At 39.6% G+C, this 19,188-nt stretch overlaps 1 protein-coding gene across 4 annotated transcripts in view; it reads left to right on the top strand.

Moving 5' to 3' along the window:
- The window catches only part of PELI1 (pellino E3 ubiquitin protein ligase 1), a 46,845-nt gene extending 29,166 nt beyond the window's left edge, over window positions 1-17,679 (top strand). For all 4 annotated transcript variants that reach the window (XM_054821476.1, XM_054821477.1, XM_054821479.1 and 1 more), the window contains 6 exons: window positions 8,606-8,750; window positions 9,850-9,979; window positions 11,550-11,651; window positions 13,651-13,848; window positions 13,970-14,158; window positions 15,217-17,679. In XM_054821476.1, coding sequence (XP_054677451.1) covers window positions 8,606-8,750; window positions 9,850-9,979; window positions 11,550-11,651; window positions 13,651-13,848; window positions 13,970-14,158; window positions 15,217-15,783 — 1,331 coding nt within the window. In that variant the 3' untranslated portion in view covers window positions 15,784-17,679. The remainder of the gene's footprint in view (window positions 1-8,605; window positions 8,751-9,849; window positions 9,980-11,549; window positions 11,652-13,650; window positions 13,849-13,969; window positions 14,159-15,216) is intronic.
- Window positions 17,680-19,188: the final 1,509 nt, after the last annotated feature.

The following is a 19,188-nucleotide window of genomic DNA, read 5'->3' as shown; positions in this document are numbered from 1 at the left end:
GGCCCTTTTAAAATTAAAATGCCCCTATTTTGATATAAACTCTTAACCTGTATATGAAGTTGTGCTTTTGTCACCAACTTGGAATGAAAGTTGGGACTGCTTATTTTTAAGGTAATACTGTGTAATTTGTCTGAAGGTAGTAAAGAGGATAATTTCAAAGGGTCCTGACTGCAAAGTTCTCTGTATCAGAACCATACTTTTGCCACATTGTACCACTATTGTACAAAGTTTTCTGTTTTCTTGGTTATATTTGTGCAAGGCACTCCCTGAAGAGACAAATAGGTAGTGCTATGGCTAATGAACACCTAAAGTTGTTCTATCAGCATGCCTCTGTCATATTGTTTTATGGCTTCATACATTACAGGTTATATAAATAATCTTAATTTGATAATCTGAGTATGAAATCAAAACTATCCCTTTTTAACAAAGCATACAGAGTTTGTAGTAACGGCCAAAGTGCAAGTACAGCCAAAAGCTCATGTAGAAAGCTGCAAATTAATCTTAAGTAGCTTGTATGAATAACTTTCACAGGGAGCTCAGCTGATTGAGCAAGTACAACCTGTAGCGTTTGGCCCTCATGCTGCAGGGGCAGTCAAGAGAGGAGCTTTGCCTTGTGCAAGGTTGTGTGGTTCATCACTGGTATATCCAAAAGCTGACGTGGAGGACATGGGTGGTAGGGGGGTGTAGACCACATGTACGTGTAGCAGTTTAACTGGTGAAGAACTTTTTCTCGGCTAATTAAGGTTATAGATAATATTGCAGTGACAGCTTTAAAATAGACACCTTGTGCTAAAAGACAAATGTTTTCAGCTTCCCACGCGCAGTCTGAATTACATCATTTATAACCTGTAGGAGGCTATCGTGGTTTCCTCAGGGGAGGATCAGCTGTTACTCTTTGTAACTGAAAAAAATGCTGGATTTTTTTTTTTCCGGGGGAATATTTTCAGAATTAAATTTTGTCAATCTGTTGGAGAGGATTGTTAGTGGTTACATAAATCTTCCATGTTCAATACACCCGGCCACGTTCTCATCCCATCGACGGCAGTTCAGAATAAAAGGACTGAAGTTGTTAGCAGAGGCTGATTGAAATCAGGCCCCTGTGCTTAGATGGTTTTTTCCATCTTTGGAACAGGAATGCTATTTCTGAGTACTGTCATCAGGTACAGATTTTCATATAGGTGCCTGTAATAGAAGTCTTGTTCTAAAACACTTGCCTTGTTCATAGAACAAGGATGCTTGTCCTCACAACGCTATTCCTGACTTTCCTAAAATTGCTGAGAACTGCTCAGACTTGCTTCTGAGACTGAAACACAACTTGAAGCAGGACTCTGGATGCCAACCCGACTAAACCTGGAAAAAGTTAGCTGTAGCCTTGGTGCAAAGCAGTAGGTTTGTTACTGCGTATGAAGTTAAGGCCCCTTTGAAAGTGTCTACAGGCAATGTGCCTTTTTTTTTTTTGGTGCTGTGACTCTTGCATGACTTGTTTCCAGGATGACCAGCCTACTAATGGCAGATGTCTGTGGTAAAAAGATGCTTTCATTCTGTTCCTGAGAATGAAAAACCTCTCTATTGAGATTTTACAGATGTTTTCAAGGCGCCACAGCAGATAGTTGTTTGCATTGTTTTGTGCTTGGTATCCTGTGCAGGAGAGACCATTTGCTCATTTCAGAGCTTGGCCTTGTTGTCTCATTTTCAATGCTTTCATATCATAAGACACTCTTGTGTGTATAGTGGATGACTAAGCTTATTCAGAGGTTATAAAAGAAAAGGTGAACAGTATAGACTAAGGAAAAAATAAGCCATACAAAAGCAAAAGGCTGGGCTGATTTTCCACACTTCCATGGCTTATTCTTTATCTTTAGTGCTGAAAATCTCCTTTTTCTAGAAAGGAGAAAATTTATATTCTTCCTTAGGTAAAGTAGGGCTACTGATCTAAAGTGACAATGCAATTTGAATACGTAACAGCTGCATTGCCATACATTTCCTGTGCCTCTGTAGTGAAGGATGCAAACTGTAGACAGAATCTGGCTAATAGAAAGTGGAACATAAAACCTGCTGAACTTGAAGTTCCAAGTATGTGTGTGAAGGAAATGTGAGCTTGTTTTTAACTGGAAACTGGGAAAAGTGTGAAAACTATGGCTGATAAACACATACTCTTCTGCATGCTCTTCTACCTAGGTGATTGCTTCAGTAAACACTATTTTAATAAAAGCTTCCAAAAAGATTGCTAGGAAAAACAGTTAAAGGAGAATAACTTTCCAGTGGTGATTTAACCATCATGTAGAAGAAAGTGATTACTCAATCTTTGTCTCAGCTTTCAGAAACATAGTGATGCAAGGAGCTGATTCCGTGTTGCTTGCACCAGTGTAGGTCAGCAGTAACATCACTGGTATAGTTTGTGAAATCTGGCAACCTGGACTTGATGGAGACTTTTAACCAAGCAAGAAGGCAGTCTGCTGGGATTTACTTTGGTTTTTTACTTCTCATTATTTATTGCCTCTTCTTTCTTCCATGCTTGCAGATATTTTCATCTTGAGAGACTAGTATTCCACACAGATCCTTTGTGTCTCACTGTGACTTTAACTTTGTTCTGGTCCTTTAAATCTGGAAGTCAAAATTTTGCCTTTGAAGGGATGAGATGTAGCCATAGAAGAGAACATGCAGTACTGAAATGCTGCGCATGCATTCAGAGGAGTTTAGTTTCTGATCTTGTAGCCACAAGATTACCTAGTGGAAATTGGTAGGAGTATTAAGGAGCTTAAATATGTAAATGTATGTTGGTGAACTTGGGTCCTACTTGCGTTTACTTAGGTAACTGCACTGTTGAATGCGAATTCTTTGTTTGAAGAGCAATGCGGGGTTTTACATCCAAATAAAGTTCTAGGGTAACATGTAAATCTTATGAGGATGAGAATAAAATTTTGTTTCTTTGGTAATGGAGTTGCTCAGAATTTATATCTATCTGATCAAAAGTGCACTTAAGGTGCGTATTTCGGTTGAAAAAAAATCGTGTTGGGCTTCCTAAAATGAATTCTAATCCTAGAATAATTTAGGTTGGGAGGTTGTCTGGTCCAGTCCCCCAGCTCAAAGTAGGACTAGACAGCCTTAGATCAGGTTGTTCAGGGTCATGTGCAGTTGAGGTTTGAGTATCTCCAAGAACAGAGATCCCACAGCCTTCCTGTATTATTTTTTACCCTAATAGCTAATCAGGATTTTCTGTGTTGCAGCTTGTTTGTTGCCTCTTGTCCTGTCACTGCATACCTGTGAGAAGAGCTGTATTATATTTTCTCCGTATACCCCCTGATTTAACACAGAATTGCTGAGGGAAGAGCTGGATATGAGAATTGCAAGGGTAGTAAATGGAGAACTACAAATAGCAAATTATATAAAAATGTCAGTAGACAAGCTGTCTGGTGCTTTATTTCAATAAGCACAAAAAATCCAAACCCTAGAATATGTAGATATAGAACATAAAAAAGATAATGTTATAAAAATGGAAAAATTTCCAATTTTGCATCTGAATCAGCATATTTTTATTTTAATATACTCATTGACAGAGGACTTCTTTTTATACTGTGAAAGTGGTTTTTTTATGCAGTATTTTAGAAAAGGGCTAGTCTGGCACTAGCTACAGTTGCTAGCAGCCTATAATGCTGGCTCTGTGTTTAGAAAATGATGGTAATTTATTACAAAGAGACTTTTATTCTAGTATTTTTAGCTCACAGCCGAGTGTTTAATGAATCTCTGCTTGGGCTCATTGAATTTATGTTCTTCCCTCCCCCTGCCCCATTTTAACCATTAAGATACTGCTATTCTTGCTGCAATTCCAAAAGCTGTACTTGGTCTACTAGTGACTTAATCACAAGGAGCTGTACGTCAGTGAAACAAGATCTGAGGACTTTCTGTAGAAACCACCAAAGACTAATTGTGTCTGTAGTCTCATGATGAGAAAAGGCAACTGAATGATTGAGGATGGCTAGTAAGCTAAAGCTGATCGTTCAAAACCTACCAAAATTCATTATATCTCTAGGTCCCCCACTGGACTAAATGGCATGTTCAGTGAAAGTGGGCAAACCTTAAACTCTTCATCTAGTCTGAAGCATGGTTTGCTAGGTCTTCCCGGAGAATAGTCTGCCTCCAGATTCGGAGACCGGTGTTTGAATGTGACAGGAGAGAGTACAATGATACAGCTTCTTCTTCTGCTTGAATGTTATCAGAAATCTGTGGCTTGTTTTCTGCCATAGCAATCTTTGCCTTCTGTGACACAAGTGAATATCGAACAAGAAAGCTTGTAAGAAGCTGGATTTCATTCCTAAAACAAATTTAAAATACTTTTTCAGTTCAGATGTCATCTCTTTCCAGTCCCTCGAAACAGTTGCATGTGACAGTATTGTGCAAGTTACCTTCCATGAGCTTTCTCCCAGCTCCAGAGGAACCAATGTTAAGAATAAAAATGTATTACTTGTTCATGAATTCTTCCTATTTCCTATTTTTGAGACTAAAAAGCGCTAACTGGTACCCATCGTAGTTTTGTGCTAACCTTAAACAATTGTGCTCACCTCTTGCCCAATCAAGTAATGCTTCTCCAAACCTGTTTTCTCTGTGTGCAAGCTGCTTTACTCATCTTTCCAATTCCATAATACAGGACTAGGTACAGGTAGGGGTTTTCAGACTTTGGTCTCTTCTCTGTAGCAGAAGCAGAGTTCTTGATGTGAAAAATTTGCCACTACCAGTTCTATGATTTTTGGATGAATGTTAGATGGGGTGGGATCTTGTAATTAACACCTCATTCCTCATCAGCATTGAAGGACCTTGAGGGAGTGCAGAACAGTTTGTTGTTCAGATCCTACTCCAATGAAGCTTGCTCGGCCAGTGGCCGGAGATGTTGTTGCAAAATTAATGGTCATGGCAAAAAGCTAACTTGCACATTTTGCTCATGCAGTCAGTTGCTTAGTTATATACTGGCACTACAGGGCCAAGCTGTCTTTTTAACATATTTAATTAGCCTTTCCTAACATTTTTAAGAAGTCTCTTGTAGTACTGTAGGAATAAAAACTAAACAGGTTATTCTACAAGAGAAGGCTCATTATGTAAATTAGTGGATCCTTCCTCTCAACTCCAAGACCATTCTCTCCTGTAAGTTCTTAAATGCTTTATCCAGCTTTAAAGGATCTAAGAGCCTCCAGTGGAAGAACACTTGAGTTTTATTTGCAGACATCAAATTTCACTTGAACTAGTCTTCAGGACCTCATTGGAAGAATATAGTTAACCTTTGTTATTTCTCAGAATGAAATGAGTCTTCCTTTTGGGTACAGTGCATCAGGCAGATCATACTGGGTGAGAAGTAGCGTGTATGTTGTGCTGATTATTTTTTTTTTTTAGGAGCACCGAATTTTGCATGTGCTTGAGTCAAAGTTAACTGGGTGGTGTTAGTAGTTGTGAAAGTGGTGGTGCAGCTCATAAATGCTCTGAGATGTATTAAAAAAATAAAAATCAAGTTCAAACATTCAAGCCATGCTTCTGAAAATGTACGAGCAAGCTCTTTTACTAATGATAGCTCTAGATTTCTAACTCTTGAACCATCCTTAAGTCAAATAAGAAGTGGGTTTCCATCATGTATGCTGGTCCCAATTTAAACTTGACTGGATTTAAATTTGAAACAAAAAATGTATTAAAGGGGAGCTAAGCATTAGATGTTGAACACTTTTCTTTGTATTAAGATTTTCTAGTTAATGTCTTTTCGTTGCTGAAGTCTGTCACTTGGAACTGTTGGCCCCTTTTATGGTTTCTGCTCAGTTATCTCTTAAGAGGAGGTTACTGGCCACCTGTTCAGCTAACTCTTTAAAGTAGAGCCCCTTTTAACTGTTCATGTGTAATTACTTTTAATGAGACTCAGAAGCTGACTCTGTGATTGAGATGTATTTTTTAGCTTTCCATGAAATTGTTCACTTGGGTGAACAGAGAAGTTATGCCAAACTTTTTCTTGTACTAATGGCAAAAGTTGAAGTTATTTTTACTGCTTGCCTTCCCACCTTCTCTAAGTGAATGGATTAGCTCTTTTTCAAACACCAAAGTGTTGGGTGGATACTATTCAAATTTTATTTTTTTTTTTACCCTGTCATGGTATTTACTAGTTCTGTGCTATTTCCTAATGGGAGGTGCTGTAGACTTCATAGTAGTATTTTTCCAAGTAGTTAAATGTCAATTCAGAGGACAACCAATTATGTATCCTAGGAAAGAAATGTGAGGCATTGCATGTGAAATGCAGTGGCCAAGATGAAATGAGTTGTATGTGGAGAGGACTAAAGTGTGGGGGAGAGATTGCTGAGGAGATAAATATTCAAGTACAAAATAGGTTAATCGTTTTGGGAGGAGATTAAAACATTAGGAGCTGTTTTTAGAAGACAATATATAAGCAACTATAATGCAAGAAGATTGTAAAATAAAACAAGAAATGCTGAAGTTGATAGTAAAAATACTTCACAGTAGGTTTATTTATATCTTTATATACAGATAAATACTTAAGATTCGTACTCACTTAAGTAGAAATACTTACGAAAAGAGATATGGCTGGAGAACCAAGTGCTGTTAAACACTAAGAGCTAGATAGTTTAGTATTAGTAAACCACCCCTGTGGTGTCTTCAAAGGCACATGGTTTCAGAGAATGGCTGGTGTGGTGCTCCGAGGCAGGGTTGTGATGCCAGGAGGCAAGGAGGACCCCAGATGGCCATAGCAAACATGGAAGTTGTGGACACAGTTAATGTTGTGCAGCTCCATTTGTCAAACAGGACAATCTCCACTTCAACGTGTTACGATTACTGGCACGACAGGAGTTTAAGGTCACATTTTCATACAAGTTTGCTTTAAATTCTTCATTTTAGAATTTTAAAGGCAAAACCTTGGGCCCCACCTACAACAGTAAGTATCCTTATCCAATTTAACTTACTGCTATGCGTGGGTCAGCAATCTAGAAATGCTTCGGAGCAAACTATACTGCTTTGCGCTCTCCTGTGCTGCTGTCGCTATTGCTGTGTGACAGATGGGGACCGCTGGATCAGTGTAAGGCATTTTCTGCACCAGCTAAATGATGGATACCCTAAGGCTTGAACCAGGATAACTGCGTAGTGAAAATGCACACTGCTTCCTATGCAACTAACATACAGTGGTGTAACTCTCGTGTAGACAGGATGCAGATGTTTCACAGCAGTGTTGTGCAGATTGGGTTTATTACAACGCACTCACATCTAGCAGTGGGTCAGGATACTGTTATGATAGTTACATGTGTGCTGACCACAAAGACAGTCTTCAATTAACTTATTATTCCAAGCACTATGAAATCCACAGTACCCAGACTTGAGACCAAAGGAGAAGAGATTTGGAAAATGAAAAATGAAAAAGAAGGGTTTCAGTTTAGCCTCCTGGTTGTGTTCTGCAGGCATCACAGCAAAAGTTTGTAGGACAATAAGATGCCTTTGAGAGTATTTGTGTGAGGCGCTCCCAAGTATGTGGGATAGCATGTAAGAAAGCATAAAGGAGCATACTTAATTTTCAGAGAGTAGTGTGAGCTGATTGCAGGTGGGGATCAACATATCCATACTGAATAAGAAATTGATAGATTGAGAAGAAATGTTGAAGGCCAAGCTTCTCCATGAAGGAGCAAAGAGGACTGGGAGAGGGTAGAGATCAGGTCAGTAAAGGGATCTTTGCATCAGCTTCTGAATGAATGTGGGCAGGGTGTCAAGCTTTTTGAGTTGGTATGAAAACTTACCAGGAAGGACCAAGGGAACATTCTTATTTCTGTTGAAGAAAGCCTCAAATAGGCTAGCATCAGGTTTATTCTTTATCGAGCAAGTGCTCTGTTGGGTAGACAGGAAGGTCAGAGATAGGTTGGGCAGGTCAGAGGTGTCTGGAAATGTTACTAGTGAGAAGCTGTAAAAAATACTAGTGTGAACTGTTCCTAAAAGCTGAAGTACAATGAAAAAGTGGGCTTCAAGAGACTGTTCTCATTAAGAATTATGTGGAATTCCCTCAGGAAGTCTCCTTCAAACAGCTGTTTGTATTATTTCTGTCTCTGGTTAAACATGAGAGATCACATTGCATACATCAAACCTGTACGGTAGATTTGATATCAAATTGTCATACAACTTTCATCTGTAAATCCAGAAATTTCTTGGAAAGCTCTGAATCTGATATTTTCCATGAAAACTTCTACCTCTCTAGCTAATGGACTGGTCTTGATTTTTTTTTTCTCTTCGTTAATCCCTATCTGGCTCTACTTCTTGATAGTTGAACCAAACATACTAAATGAAGCTATATACCATTTATACTAAAAACTAGCATGAAGGAAAACTGTGGATGTTTTATCAAGGCCATACTGGAATTTTCTAAACGTACTTTTGGGTTTTTTGTGATCCAGGTTCTTCCAGGCAATTCAACGTTAATTGATGTGGTTTTATACGTATGTTCTTAAAATTATTTCAGGCAAAAGCAAAATACGGAAAACAAAAAATATTGTACCTACTATATCAGATAGGTGTGCAGGTGTGTGTAATTGATGGATTTGAGTCTTTTCTCTTACACTTAATTTTATCTTTGTTTTTACAGGAAATAATGAAAAAAGTGTGCCACAACTCTTGATCAGAGACCTGAAATTTGAGAAGAAGTCATTAGCTAAGCTCATGTTTTCTCCTGATCAAGAAAATCATCCATCAAAAGCACCAGTAAAATATGGTGAATTGATTGTATTAGGGTAAGTGTTTGTGTCTTGTTTTGGAAGTGAGAATGAAGGTCAAATTTCAGGACGCACTTAAAGCGGATAAAATGCAGGTTGCTCTGAGATCGTCCCACTTGAACTCCCTCTTTTGCAGTGTATCTAGTGAGCGTGCAACTGAATGGTGAGCTGATCAGCTTTCCTTTGGTAGCTAGTCTCATGTAAGGGAGGGAATGGAAGGAGAGCTGCCTTTTTCAGTGGCAACCAAGTGTTACACGTAATGTTATATGTTGGAAAATTGCTCTGCAATACGCATACTTTTTTTTGTGACAGCATGAGCATGGAGGTAGGGCTCTAAACACTTGAGCAGATGTAAGGTGATTTTTCAGCTGTTGTGTTTCTTCTGTGGTAAGCGTTTCATGACAAAGGCAGCCAATTTGTGACGGCTTTTCCGCTTGGTTCCAGGTTGGGCCAAGACAGATGACTAATGTGATAATGTGGAAGGAGAGGTTCCCTAGGATTTTAAATAAAATGAAAGGAATTTTATAAGAACGTAGTAGCTGACTAAATATCCAAGTGCAAACAGATTTTAATAAAGTGAGTTTGCTGGCTGGCCTGTTTATGTTGACATGTTCAAAGTGAGAGTCTGAGGGTTTTCCAATGGATTAAATTAGAGTCTCAGAGGACGGCATATGTATTTCTTACAGGTTTTTATTTCAACCAAAATTGTCTAAAATACTGGCACTCCACCAGGGTTGGTGAGCATTTAGAATCTTCCGTTTACAGTGTGAACACATCATTTAGAGATAAAGCTACAGATAGGCATATAACCTTACTTGTTTTCATGTTTGGGACCCACGTCTTTTGTTCATCAATAGTAGTTTTGAGATTAATCTGGGTAGCATTCCTTGCCCTACAAGCTTTGTGTGTATATGCTGTAATTCTGTGGGCATGTTTCAATATTGTGTTTATCAATTCTCAAATTTAAATGTATTTAATTGGAAATCTGTAATTATTAATACAATAATAATTAAGAAGAATTTGTGCTTAGAATGAAAGTTGTTCTTGGTTTGTATCTCACGAGAAGCTAAGTAATACAGAAAGATGGACTTTGTTCTTTTTCTGTGCTTTTTGATAGGTACAATGGGTCTCTCCCAAATGGAGATAGAGGAAGAAGAAAAAGTAGGTTTGCTTTATTTAAAAGGCCCAAGGCAAACGGGGTGAAACCAAGCACTGTGCATATTGCCTGTACCCCTCAAGCAGCAAAGGTAAGCTTGATTTGTCTAGTTAAGTATTTCTCCTGGTGCTGTCTGAAGAGTTCAGTGAAGTCAGTGCTGTTATGCTGAGATGAAATGATGTAAAAAGCATGAAGTTCTGGCTGCGAAAAGAATGGTTGATGTCTATCCAATGATTTTTGGTACCTGTCAGGGTTAGCAAGAAACTGTTCAGCAAAACAAATCTGGTGCCCAGTCCTTGCTGTGTCCAGAAAGAAAAATGTTTATTTTTGAAACATGAATGTAAGGGCACAGGCTAATCATGTAAAACGCTTTCTACTTGGTTTTTCTTCCAAACTCACTATGGATATCTGTTCTAGCCTACCTGTTTTTGCACTCATTCATGCTTTAGGGCTAACTTTGCTTGAGGTGAAGCTGACTTTGAAATGGTCCTTTGCCAAAGCTCTGCGTGCATTTGCTACTCAGCCCAATGGGTAGGAGTTCCCCAGGGATGAGAACAGGTGGATTTTGCAGGGCATGTTTTATATGGCTCATAATCAAGTTCAGAGTTCCCATGAAGAAGCAGTAAAGGAAGGTCCTGATGTTGAATTGTTTCATGTCAAAACTATTGTATTATAGTGACAGTATTACCATGAAATACTTCTGTGTTGTGGCGATTCAAGCGCGTGCGCGCTTAAGTTCAATAAGAAGTGGAGCATTTCTACGGAAACCAATGGAATTTGAGAATGCTTAGTGGCTGTTTAGAAAAGTTGTCCAGTGTTGAGATCAGGCCCTTGAACAAAAGTAGTGTTAAGTGTTTGACTCTCTAAATACCTTGACACTTAAGAAGATCGATTCCTAAATTCAGGGAATGGCATAAAATATTCTGAAATCAAAAGCATACTGCTAACCAAAGTTATTGTAATAGAATTGCATCTATAGGAGATCTGTAAAAAGAACATTTATTTTTGCTAATTATTTATGGTGTTCAAGTAAGTGCTATTTGGAAGGACTTTTAGAAGAGTATTTGTTCAGTTCCTAGGAGGTAGTTGCAGAATGAAAATCTAGACTAACAAACTGAAACCTAGATTAGTTCTACCTCTGTTTCTTCATTTTACCCTGTTTACCACCATTACTTGTTACAAGGGTTTTTTTGTCTGTGTACCTTATTAATCATCACTGATTTTAGTATGAACTTGGATCCCGTTTTTAGAGTGAAGTCCCTAAGTTTTTGTCCTCACTTTACTGTCAGAGAAGCTCAGGCTGAGAAGGCCATGGAGGTGTTACATTCAGTTTTAGTCTTTGCATTCAGTTGTTTTGTGTCAAGGCTAGCATTGCTTTAACACGAAGCATGACTAATAATACGTCTTGGTTGCGTATATTTTGTTGCAGTGTGTGGTAGAGAGACCAGTTTGGTCTGTTGCTGAATCAATCCTGCAGCTTTCTTTAATGGTCAGGACTGTTTTTTGTGAAGTCTAACTACAGATGTGTCACTAACAATCATCTGCCTTAATGCATCAATTGAGCAGAACAAGAGCCTGGTCATATATATTGTCTGCTTTGCTGCTGTGTTCAATAGAGTTATTGTTCACTGGTTCAATAATATTTGGCATTTTTTCCATAGGCAATAAGTAATAAGGACCAACACAGCATATCTTACACGTTGTCTCGAGCCCAGACAGTAGTAGTTGAATATACACATGACAGCAACACAGATATGTTCCAGGTATGTGAAGTAAATATGATATATAAATGTATTCTCGCTTTTGGTACTTTCTAACAAGACATCCTCTCAACAGGCTTTTTCCCTCAGACCCAAAAGTTTGCTCTTTACTATTCAGAGACATTTCATTCTGTTCATTGCTAAGGCCATCACATGAACAAGGCTGTATATCTTTACATCTCTTTTAGGCTTGGTCAGAGGTGAAAGTTGTTTTTTTGTGAGTAATGCACAGGATTATGGTTTTGCCTTTGATTGCTGATCTGCAAGTCGTGTAACCTGTCTCCTAGTCCCTCCTTGCAAAACAAAGGGTGAAGTGCACAGTTCTCTTTAAGCACTTGGAATTTTGCTTCTAGCATTTATGAAGGGATTTAGGATCAGCCAGTTGGAGATGAGATAGAAGAAATACGGTGTGAAAATACAGGAAAGTTTTTGACACATTCATTTTGTGAAAAATACCCCTAACTCCTTTGAGCAAACCCAGAAATCAGTCTAAAGTGCTGGGAAATGGGAAGAGAGGAGGCCCAATTCTGATGTGCTGGCAGTTCAGGGCAGCTTTGCTGCAGTTCCTGTATGTATGAAAATGAACCACAAACACATTCGCAGCTGTGGTGTGCGTTCATATCTTATAATTGTTTCCTGTTTTTCTCAAAAGGAGGGGTTTTGTTCTGGGGTTTTTTGTGTGTGCTTTGTTCTTTCTGATTCCTGGACTGATCTTGCATTGATTTTAATTTTTTTTTTGTTGCTAATTTATGGCAAGGAATTTTGCTGTCACAGCATTTAGCTGTGACGCCACTGCAGGGTCTAAGGAGGTGGGTGGTGTTGGTAAGTGCTGGAGGAAGCTGCTATGCAACTGCAAATAACCTACAACAGAGCAAAAGGGCTGGAACGAACTAATTGCAGCATAAGCTATTGTTTGTGTAAGTGTTCTCTCTTCAGGCATGCTGAGGCATGTATGCTGCTCTAAAATTGCCAGTGGCAATCCATGTGTACTGATGGGTTGCCCTGCCTAAGAAGCAATAGAAAAATACATTCTGACAAAGCAGTTTCAGTCTCATGAAAGATCTCCATCCAGCCTTCACCAAAATGCACCTCAGGCTGTTGGGTCTCCTGCCCAGCAATTAATCAGTCTTACCAGCTGTTTTATAAGAGGCTGTTGAGAGTTCTGGAAGTGAGTGAAAGGTAGTAGTGTATAAGCAGGCTTTAAACCTGGCTACATGGATGTTTGGGAGAGGGATATAACTTTTTTCATGCTTTATAAGGAAAAGGACAAGATGAGTTGACTGGACAAGCAGTGAAACCCATGCAATTCTATCAAACCTGGTAGAGTTGTGTGGGACTGCAAAAGTCATTCTTCCGTGCAACCAGGAAAGAAAGCACAGCTATTTAGAAAAATCTGGTTGTAGTCAGATGTTGCATTCCTGTTGTGTTCTGTGCATGTTAATGTAACTCCTCCCCACCACAAACATCTTGTACCTGGTCTTTCCTGACAGATTTGCTGCTTCTCAGTGCCCCACCAGAGCTGGAGAGTCAGCTCACATAATCTTAATTTTCCTACATCTACAGCTCCACCTAGTCTGACATTGTTCAGAATATTCTGGGCATGCAAAGTGACTGAATATTACTTCTCTTCCATCTAACTGCTGTTTCCTAGCTGTTTTGGTGCTGCTGCAGCTGGTCTGACTGACCTCAGTGTAACCTTTCTGATGAGAAGGCCTTCAATGGGAAGTTGTCTCAGAATTGACTTGATTACATCATTTTATTTCTCCTTCCTTCAGTTGGCTGTACTTAGCCTTCAGAATAACTTTGATCACGTGGAGGTGGAATAACTCATCAATTCAGATTAGGCTTTAGAAACCTAAATTTAGATTGGTGGAGGGGAATGCTTCAAACTGGAATGTCATGGGGTTTTTTTGATCACTTTTAAATGTATTGAGTTTGACTATTCCTAGACCCAAAGGCAAATTTGTAAACAGATTTTTTTTTTTTTAAAATCCCTTTCCAGATTGGTCGGTCAACGGAGAGTCCTATAGACTTTGTTGTGACAGATACAGTTCCTGGAAGTCAGAGTAATTCAGATACGCAGTCTGTGCAGAGCACTATATCAAGGTTTGCCTGCAGAATCATATGTGAACGTAACCCTCCTTTTACAGCAAGAATATATGCTGCAGGATTTGACTCTTCAAAAAACATCTTTCTTGGGGTAAGGGAACTGTTTCTTTTTTTTTCCCCTCAGAGTTCAGTGCAGGCAGGCTTATTTTGAAACTGATTCATAGCTCCACTTCAGGCAAATTAAAAGTTTTCATTGATGTAATTTCTCTTAGGAGAAAGCCGCAAAATGGAAGACATCAGATGGGCAAATGGATGGACTAACCACAAATGGAGTTCTTGTTATGCATCCCCGTAATGGCTTTACAGAAGACTCTAAGCCAGGGGTGTGGAGAGAGATATCTGTGTGTGGAAATGTGTTCAGCCTCCGTGAAACCAGATCAGCTCAGCAGAGAGGAAAAATGGTGAGAGTAATGACCGATGTTTTATGCAGCCTGTTTAAGATGGCTACATTCATAAGTGGGACAGCTTTGGCACAAACAGAGGCTGGAATCTGCCTCATTCAGTGTAGATGTCACCTCTGTAATTAACTATACTAACTTCATGTATGAACCACAAACACATCAGAAGGTGTTTGTCTTGCTCAACCTGAATAACTGATAAAGAGTTTATCTGCAAACTACTACTTCATTGCAAATCTAGACTGCTCACCTAAATTGAGTTGCCAGTCTACTGTGCTCTTCTGCAACCTGTCATAGTCACACGCACATTTTAAGGAGCATTTTCCTGATTCTCCCTCTTGAGTTTATGCTTTTAAGGTTTTCCCATTTTTTGTCTTTTATAGAATAATAAAGAATAATTATAGTTTTATTGACACGTGCCTGTATACCTAGATATCTATTTGCACCTTGGCGTTCTGAGTTTTCCTCTTGTTTCCAAAGCATTTGGGGGTTGGACTAGATGATCTCCAGAGGTCCCTTCCAACCCCTACCATTCTGTGATTCTGTTACATTTCCAGGACATGATTGGTTTTGGTATGACTTGGGGTCGCTTAGTAAAAATGCTACATGAACACTTATTTGAGTGATGCATTTAGCTAGGAATGCTGATTTTTTTTTTGTTTTCTGGAGGAGAGGAAAGCCATGTGTAAAGGTGTGTTTGAAGAAAAGAGACTAAAATGCGATAAAGGACTAAACAAGACTTGTCGTGTGCCATTCCCCCTTGATGCATTTCAAGTAACTTAGTTGGGAGTGCTATAGGGATGGAGTTGAGGGAAGTTAAGGTTGGAGAGGAGGTATTCAGCCTTAATTTTCTTTTACGTACATGATAATCTCTTCTTAAGAAACTTTTATTAAAAAAAAAAAGAGAGAAGCTGACACAAGGCGCTCTGTGGGTATCTTGTATAGGACAGTCAGGAACTGCTTGAAACTTTTGTCCAGGTAGATTTGTATTATGAAAGTGCCATATGTTACTCTTCATATATTGTGAGGTGACACCTCTCTTTCTCTTTGTCCATCACAAGGTTGAGAACGAAACGAACCAGCTCCAAGATGGCTCTCTAATTGACCTGTGTGGAGCAACACTGCTGTGGCGCACTGCGGAAGGGCTGTCACGCACTCCTACTGTCAAGCACCTGGAGGCTCTAAGGCAGGAAATAAATGCAGCAAGGCCCCAATGTCCGGTGGGGTTTAACACCTTGGCGTTCCCCAGCATGAAGAGAAAAGATGTTGTAGACGAAAAGCAGCCGTGGGTGTATCTGAACTGTGGCCATGTCCACGGCTATCACAACTGGGGAAACAAAGAGGAGAGAGACGGCAAGGATCGCGAGTGTCCCATGTGCCGCTCTGTCGGCCCCTATGTGCCTCTGTGGCTTGGATGTGAAGCGGGATTTTATGTGGATGCAGGACCTCCGACTCATGCATTCAGCCCATGTGGACATGTGTGCTCAGAAAAGACAACTGCATATTGGTCCCAAATTCCTCTTCCTCACGGTACTCACACTTTTCACGCAGCCTGTCCGTTCTGTGCGCATCAGCTGGCTGGTGAGCAAGGTTACATCAGACTCATTTTCCAAGGACCTCTTGACTAACACATGTGTTACAGAGGACTGCAGTAAACTGATAAGCTAAGCAATTCTGATTTTTAAACCGTTTTTCATATTCTCTGGGCTTTGCTGGTTTGCATTAAGATGAAGAATTTTTAGGTATTTGTTACAACAGCTTAATCCCTCTCTATTGAGAAAAGTCTGGAAATGGAAGCAACGGGGGGAGAAGGGGGAGAACTCCTGCTTTTTTTTTTTTTTTTTAGTTAATAACTACTTCTGAAGAGGTGAAGGAAGTGTTGTAGAGTGAACTTCAATGCCTTCTGTTCAATGGTTTTGAATCACATGCCCACAGTGTTTGAAAGTTGTTTCATTCTTTTTGTATATGGAGGGTAAATAGTTCAAAGAACATTAGTTTACAGCTTGGATGCAAACGTTGTAAAATATAACATGTATATTAACTCTTTTCTATTTATCTTTATTACTGAAAATACATAGAATGTTTAGAGAGTAGCATGGTCATAGTGTGTTCATCCAACAATTGGATGTGTAGAGTAGTTCTGGATGGAGAAGGATGTGAGATGGAAATGGTAGAAAAATCTTTTTTTAATCTAAAATACTGAGTTCTTAGAATAGTTAAAATGCTTTTTAAACAAAGCTAATGCAAATTATGATGGCATAAAGGTGTGCTTTAACCATGTTGAAAGGTAGCTAAGAAGGACTTCTTAAAATGTTTTTTTGCTAGGACTGTACTCAAGATCTGGTTACGAGGAGAATATTTACCAGACTCTTTGAATATGCAACTTAGTCTAGATTAAGGATTTTTTCCTCCCTTCATGCTAACACATCTCTTTATTTAGCATTAGTGACATTTGTGAAGGTTTTTCCAATGTTAAAACATTAACAAACTTGAAAGACAAGGCTCATTTTGTTCCCTGCTCTGTGGGGCAGGGGTTGAGGGGAGAGGCAGATGTGCCCATGCACACGCGGGGAGCAATTTGTGAATCGGCCACGGTCCCAACTTGCGACAGGCTTGTCAGTTGGATGTTCTGCCTTGCATCTGGTGCGTGGGAGTCATGGGCTTGCCTTTACCCTGCTGCGAGGTGCAAATACTCATCTGGGCTACAGACGGAACAAAGTTGAAGCCTGGTACCCAAGGGATGCACGCCTGCGTCCTCGCATCCCCGTGCAACTTGACACAATTGGCAATCTGTTAGGGGAGAGCTTGAGCTGGGACTGGACCGGACTTGTAGACCTCGGTGCGGGATGCTTGCATAAAGTCTGTTCACCCTGCGGTGGGCTCTAGGTGGTAGTCTCTCTCGATGCTCTCCCCTCCCTACCCTTCCTTTCCCTTCTGTATCTACCAGAAAAGGCCAGTGCACTACATCCAGCTTTGCTGCTAACCCACCATGCTTCATGGCAAATATACAACCTGACCTTTTTAGGATTGAGTTGGGATTTTTTTGGCCAGCTTCATACTTTTTTTCTTTCAAAATACGTACTGTATAATTGACAGTAGCAAATTTCTGTACTTTATAGCATAGCTTTATTTTTCCTTTCGAAGCTGTTCTGAAATTTTCTTGGTTTAAAGAGAGACCTATGTTGCTTAGATGTCATGAATTATTTACTTGTCCATTGTTTCTCCATTTTTAAAAAGAAATTATATATATTGTTTGGTTCACTCAGGAAATGCATGTGTCAGGAAACCTGTATTATAAGTTCAGTTAGCTATCATGTACAAGTAACTGCTGTTACTCCCTTTCCATAGAAATATAACTGATTTTTGACATTTTCCGGATTATATGCATTAAGGAAACTTATGCAGCAAAACCCCCCTGTATTGTAGTTGTTCTAATCATTTTATTCAAACTATATTATACTGTAGTTTAATTTTTATTTGCAAATTAATTTATTCAAACTACGTGAGTAAACACTTTTCAAAAATAGAAATTCTGGGATTGTCTGTTGCTTTGTTTCCAAGGGATGGGGAAGGTGGCTTCTGCTGTCATGTAAAGGTGTCTGTTCTGCATATGTGGATTAACATCATAAAGAAGAAGTAACTGTAAGGAGTTTGCTTGTTATCTTGGTCATGGATTTGAATGGCTCCTTTCAGATGGGACCTTTCCATGTGTTTTATATTTAAACCTACATTAACAAAGGCGAGATTGTTGTTCACAAGATACAGTTAAATGATCTCTTCCCCAGGGAAGTTACAAATAACAAAATCTAAGCAAAAACTTGAACAAAGTGGCTGGGCTTTTGTAAAATGCCAAGAGCTCTTGATTTCGTCTTCCACAAAATTGGATTGACACTACTGTGGTCCTGATCTTGTTGATTACAGGGATGTGAAACATCAGGAAAGGACATGATGAAAGTTACAAAGCAGTATGAGTAATATAAAGACAAATTGTGAAAACAGATTGAGAATTGGATGGTAGCAGACAGGTGGAAAGCAGTGTACTCGCCCTGTGTTGGAGGCACAGCTGGATGCCAGTGTGGAGCCAATAGTGCAGTTGGGTATGTGCATGACTGACTGTAGAGGGGAAGGAGAGGTTCATGCCCAACACACAACCATTGTTAAGCTTCTACCCCATTAAGACAATACGTTATGTTTTCATTATACTTCTCTACCCCTGCCCCCACCTCCCAAGAAAAACCCCACCACAGAATAAAGTGTAGTCTTAGCAGAACTGGCTGTTTCTCTGGGTAGCGTTATGCTAAGATAACCCTCCGGAGCTACCCCTGTGTTCTCTGCCTGTTGTGTACTTTTCTTGACCCAAGCTGGGCTTGTTAATCCTATTTTAAATGGGCAGAACGTGGACATTCAAATGCCTGGGACACAGAAATCCCACTGTCAAAAGCAGGATAGCAGTGGTTGAATAATTTGAGGAATAATTCCCATGCAACATGCAAGCTAACTAAAAGCAGCAGCTTTGTGGTTCCCTATTTGAGTTCCCCCTTGGGCTTCTGTTCTTTAATAAATAATTTAAACAGAAGGTTTTGTGCTCTGCAAACAGTGGAATGAATGTCAGATTAAAAAGTAAAATGATCCCTTTGACTCAACCAGCTGACTGAAGTGCTCTGAACTGCAAGGCTTCTGAACATGTTTGGGAGCTGGGAGAAGTGCAAAAGGTTGCACTGCTGCCTTTGAGATGATTATAGCTCCGCTTGCATGCAGCCTAAATCAGTGCCTTGTACCTGCAGAAACCAGCCCCAAAGGAGATCTGTGGCCTTAACCTGCTTTCAAAGTTTGTTTGAATGGAAAAGAGGCATCAGTGATGGGACAGGACTATTCCCTGGCAGATCTCCATAGGTGTGTGGGACTGATGAGGGAGTGCATGTGGAAAATGAGGTAAGTGTAGGCCCTTTTCTAGCTGTAAAGTTTTGTGAAGATCTGCAGAAGTGCAACTGGAAATCAGCAGGTGTAGCTTTTTGCTGTTTCTTTGTGCATTG

The sequence above is a fragment of the Grus americana genome, chromosome 3 (assembly GCF_028858705.1).
Source record: "Grus americana isolate bGruAme1 chromosome 3, bGruAme1.mat, whole genome shotgun sequence".
Taxonomy (NCBI): Eukaryota; Metazoa; Chordata; class Aves; order Gruiformes; family Gruidae; genus Grus; species Grus americana.
This window is presented reverse-complemented; position numbering and strand designations above follow the sequence as displayed.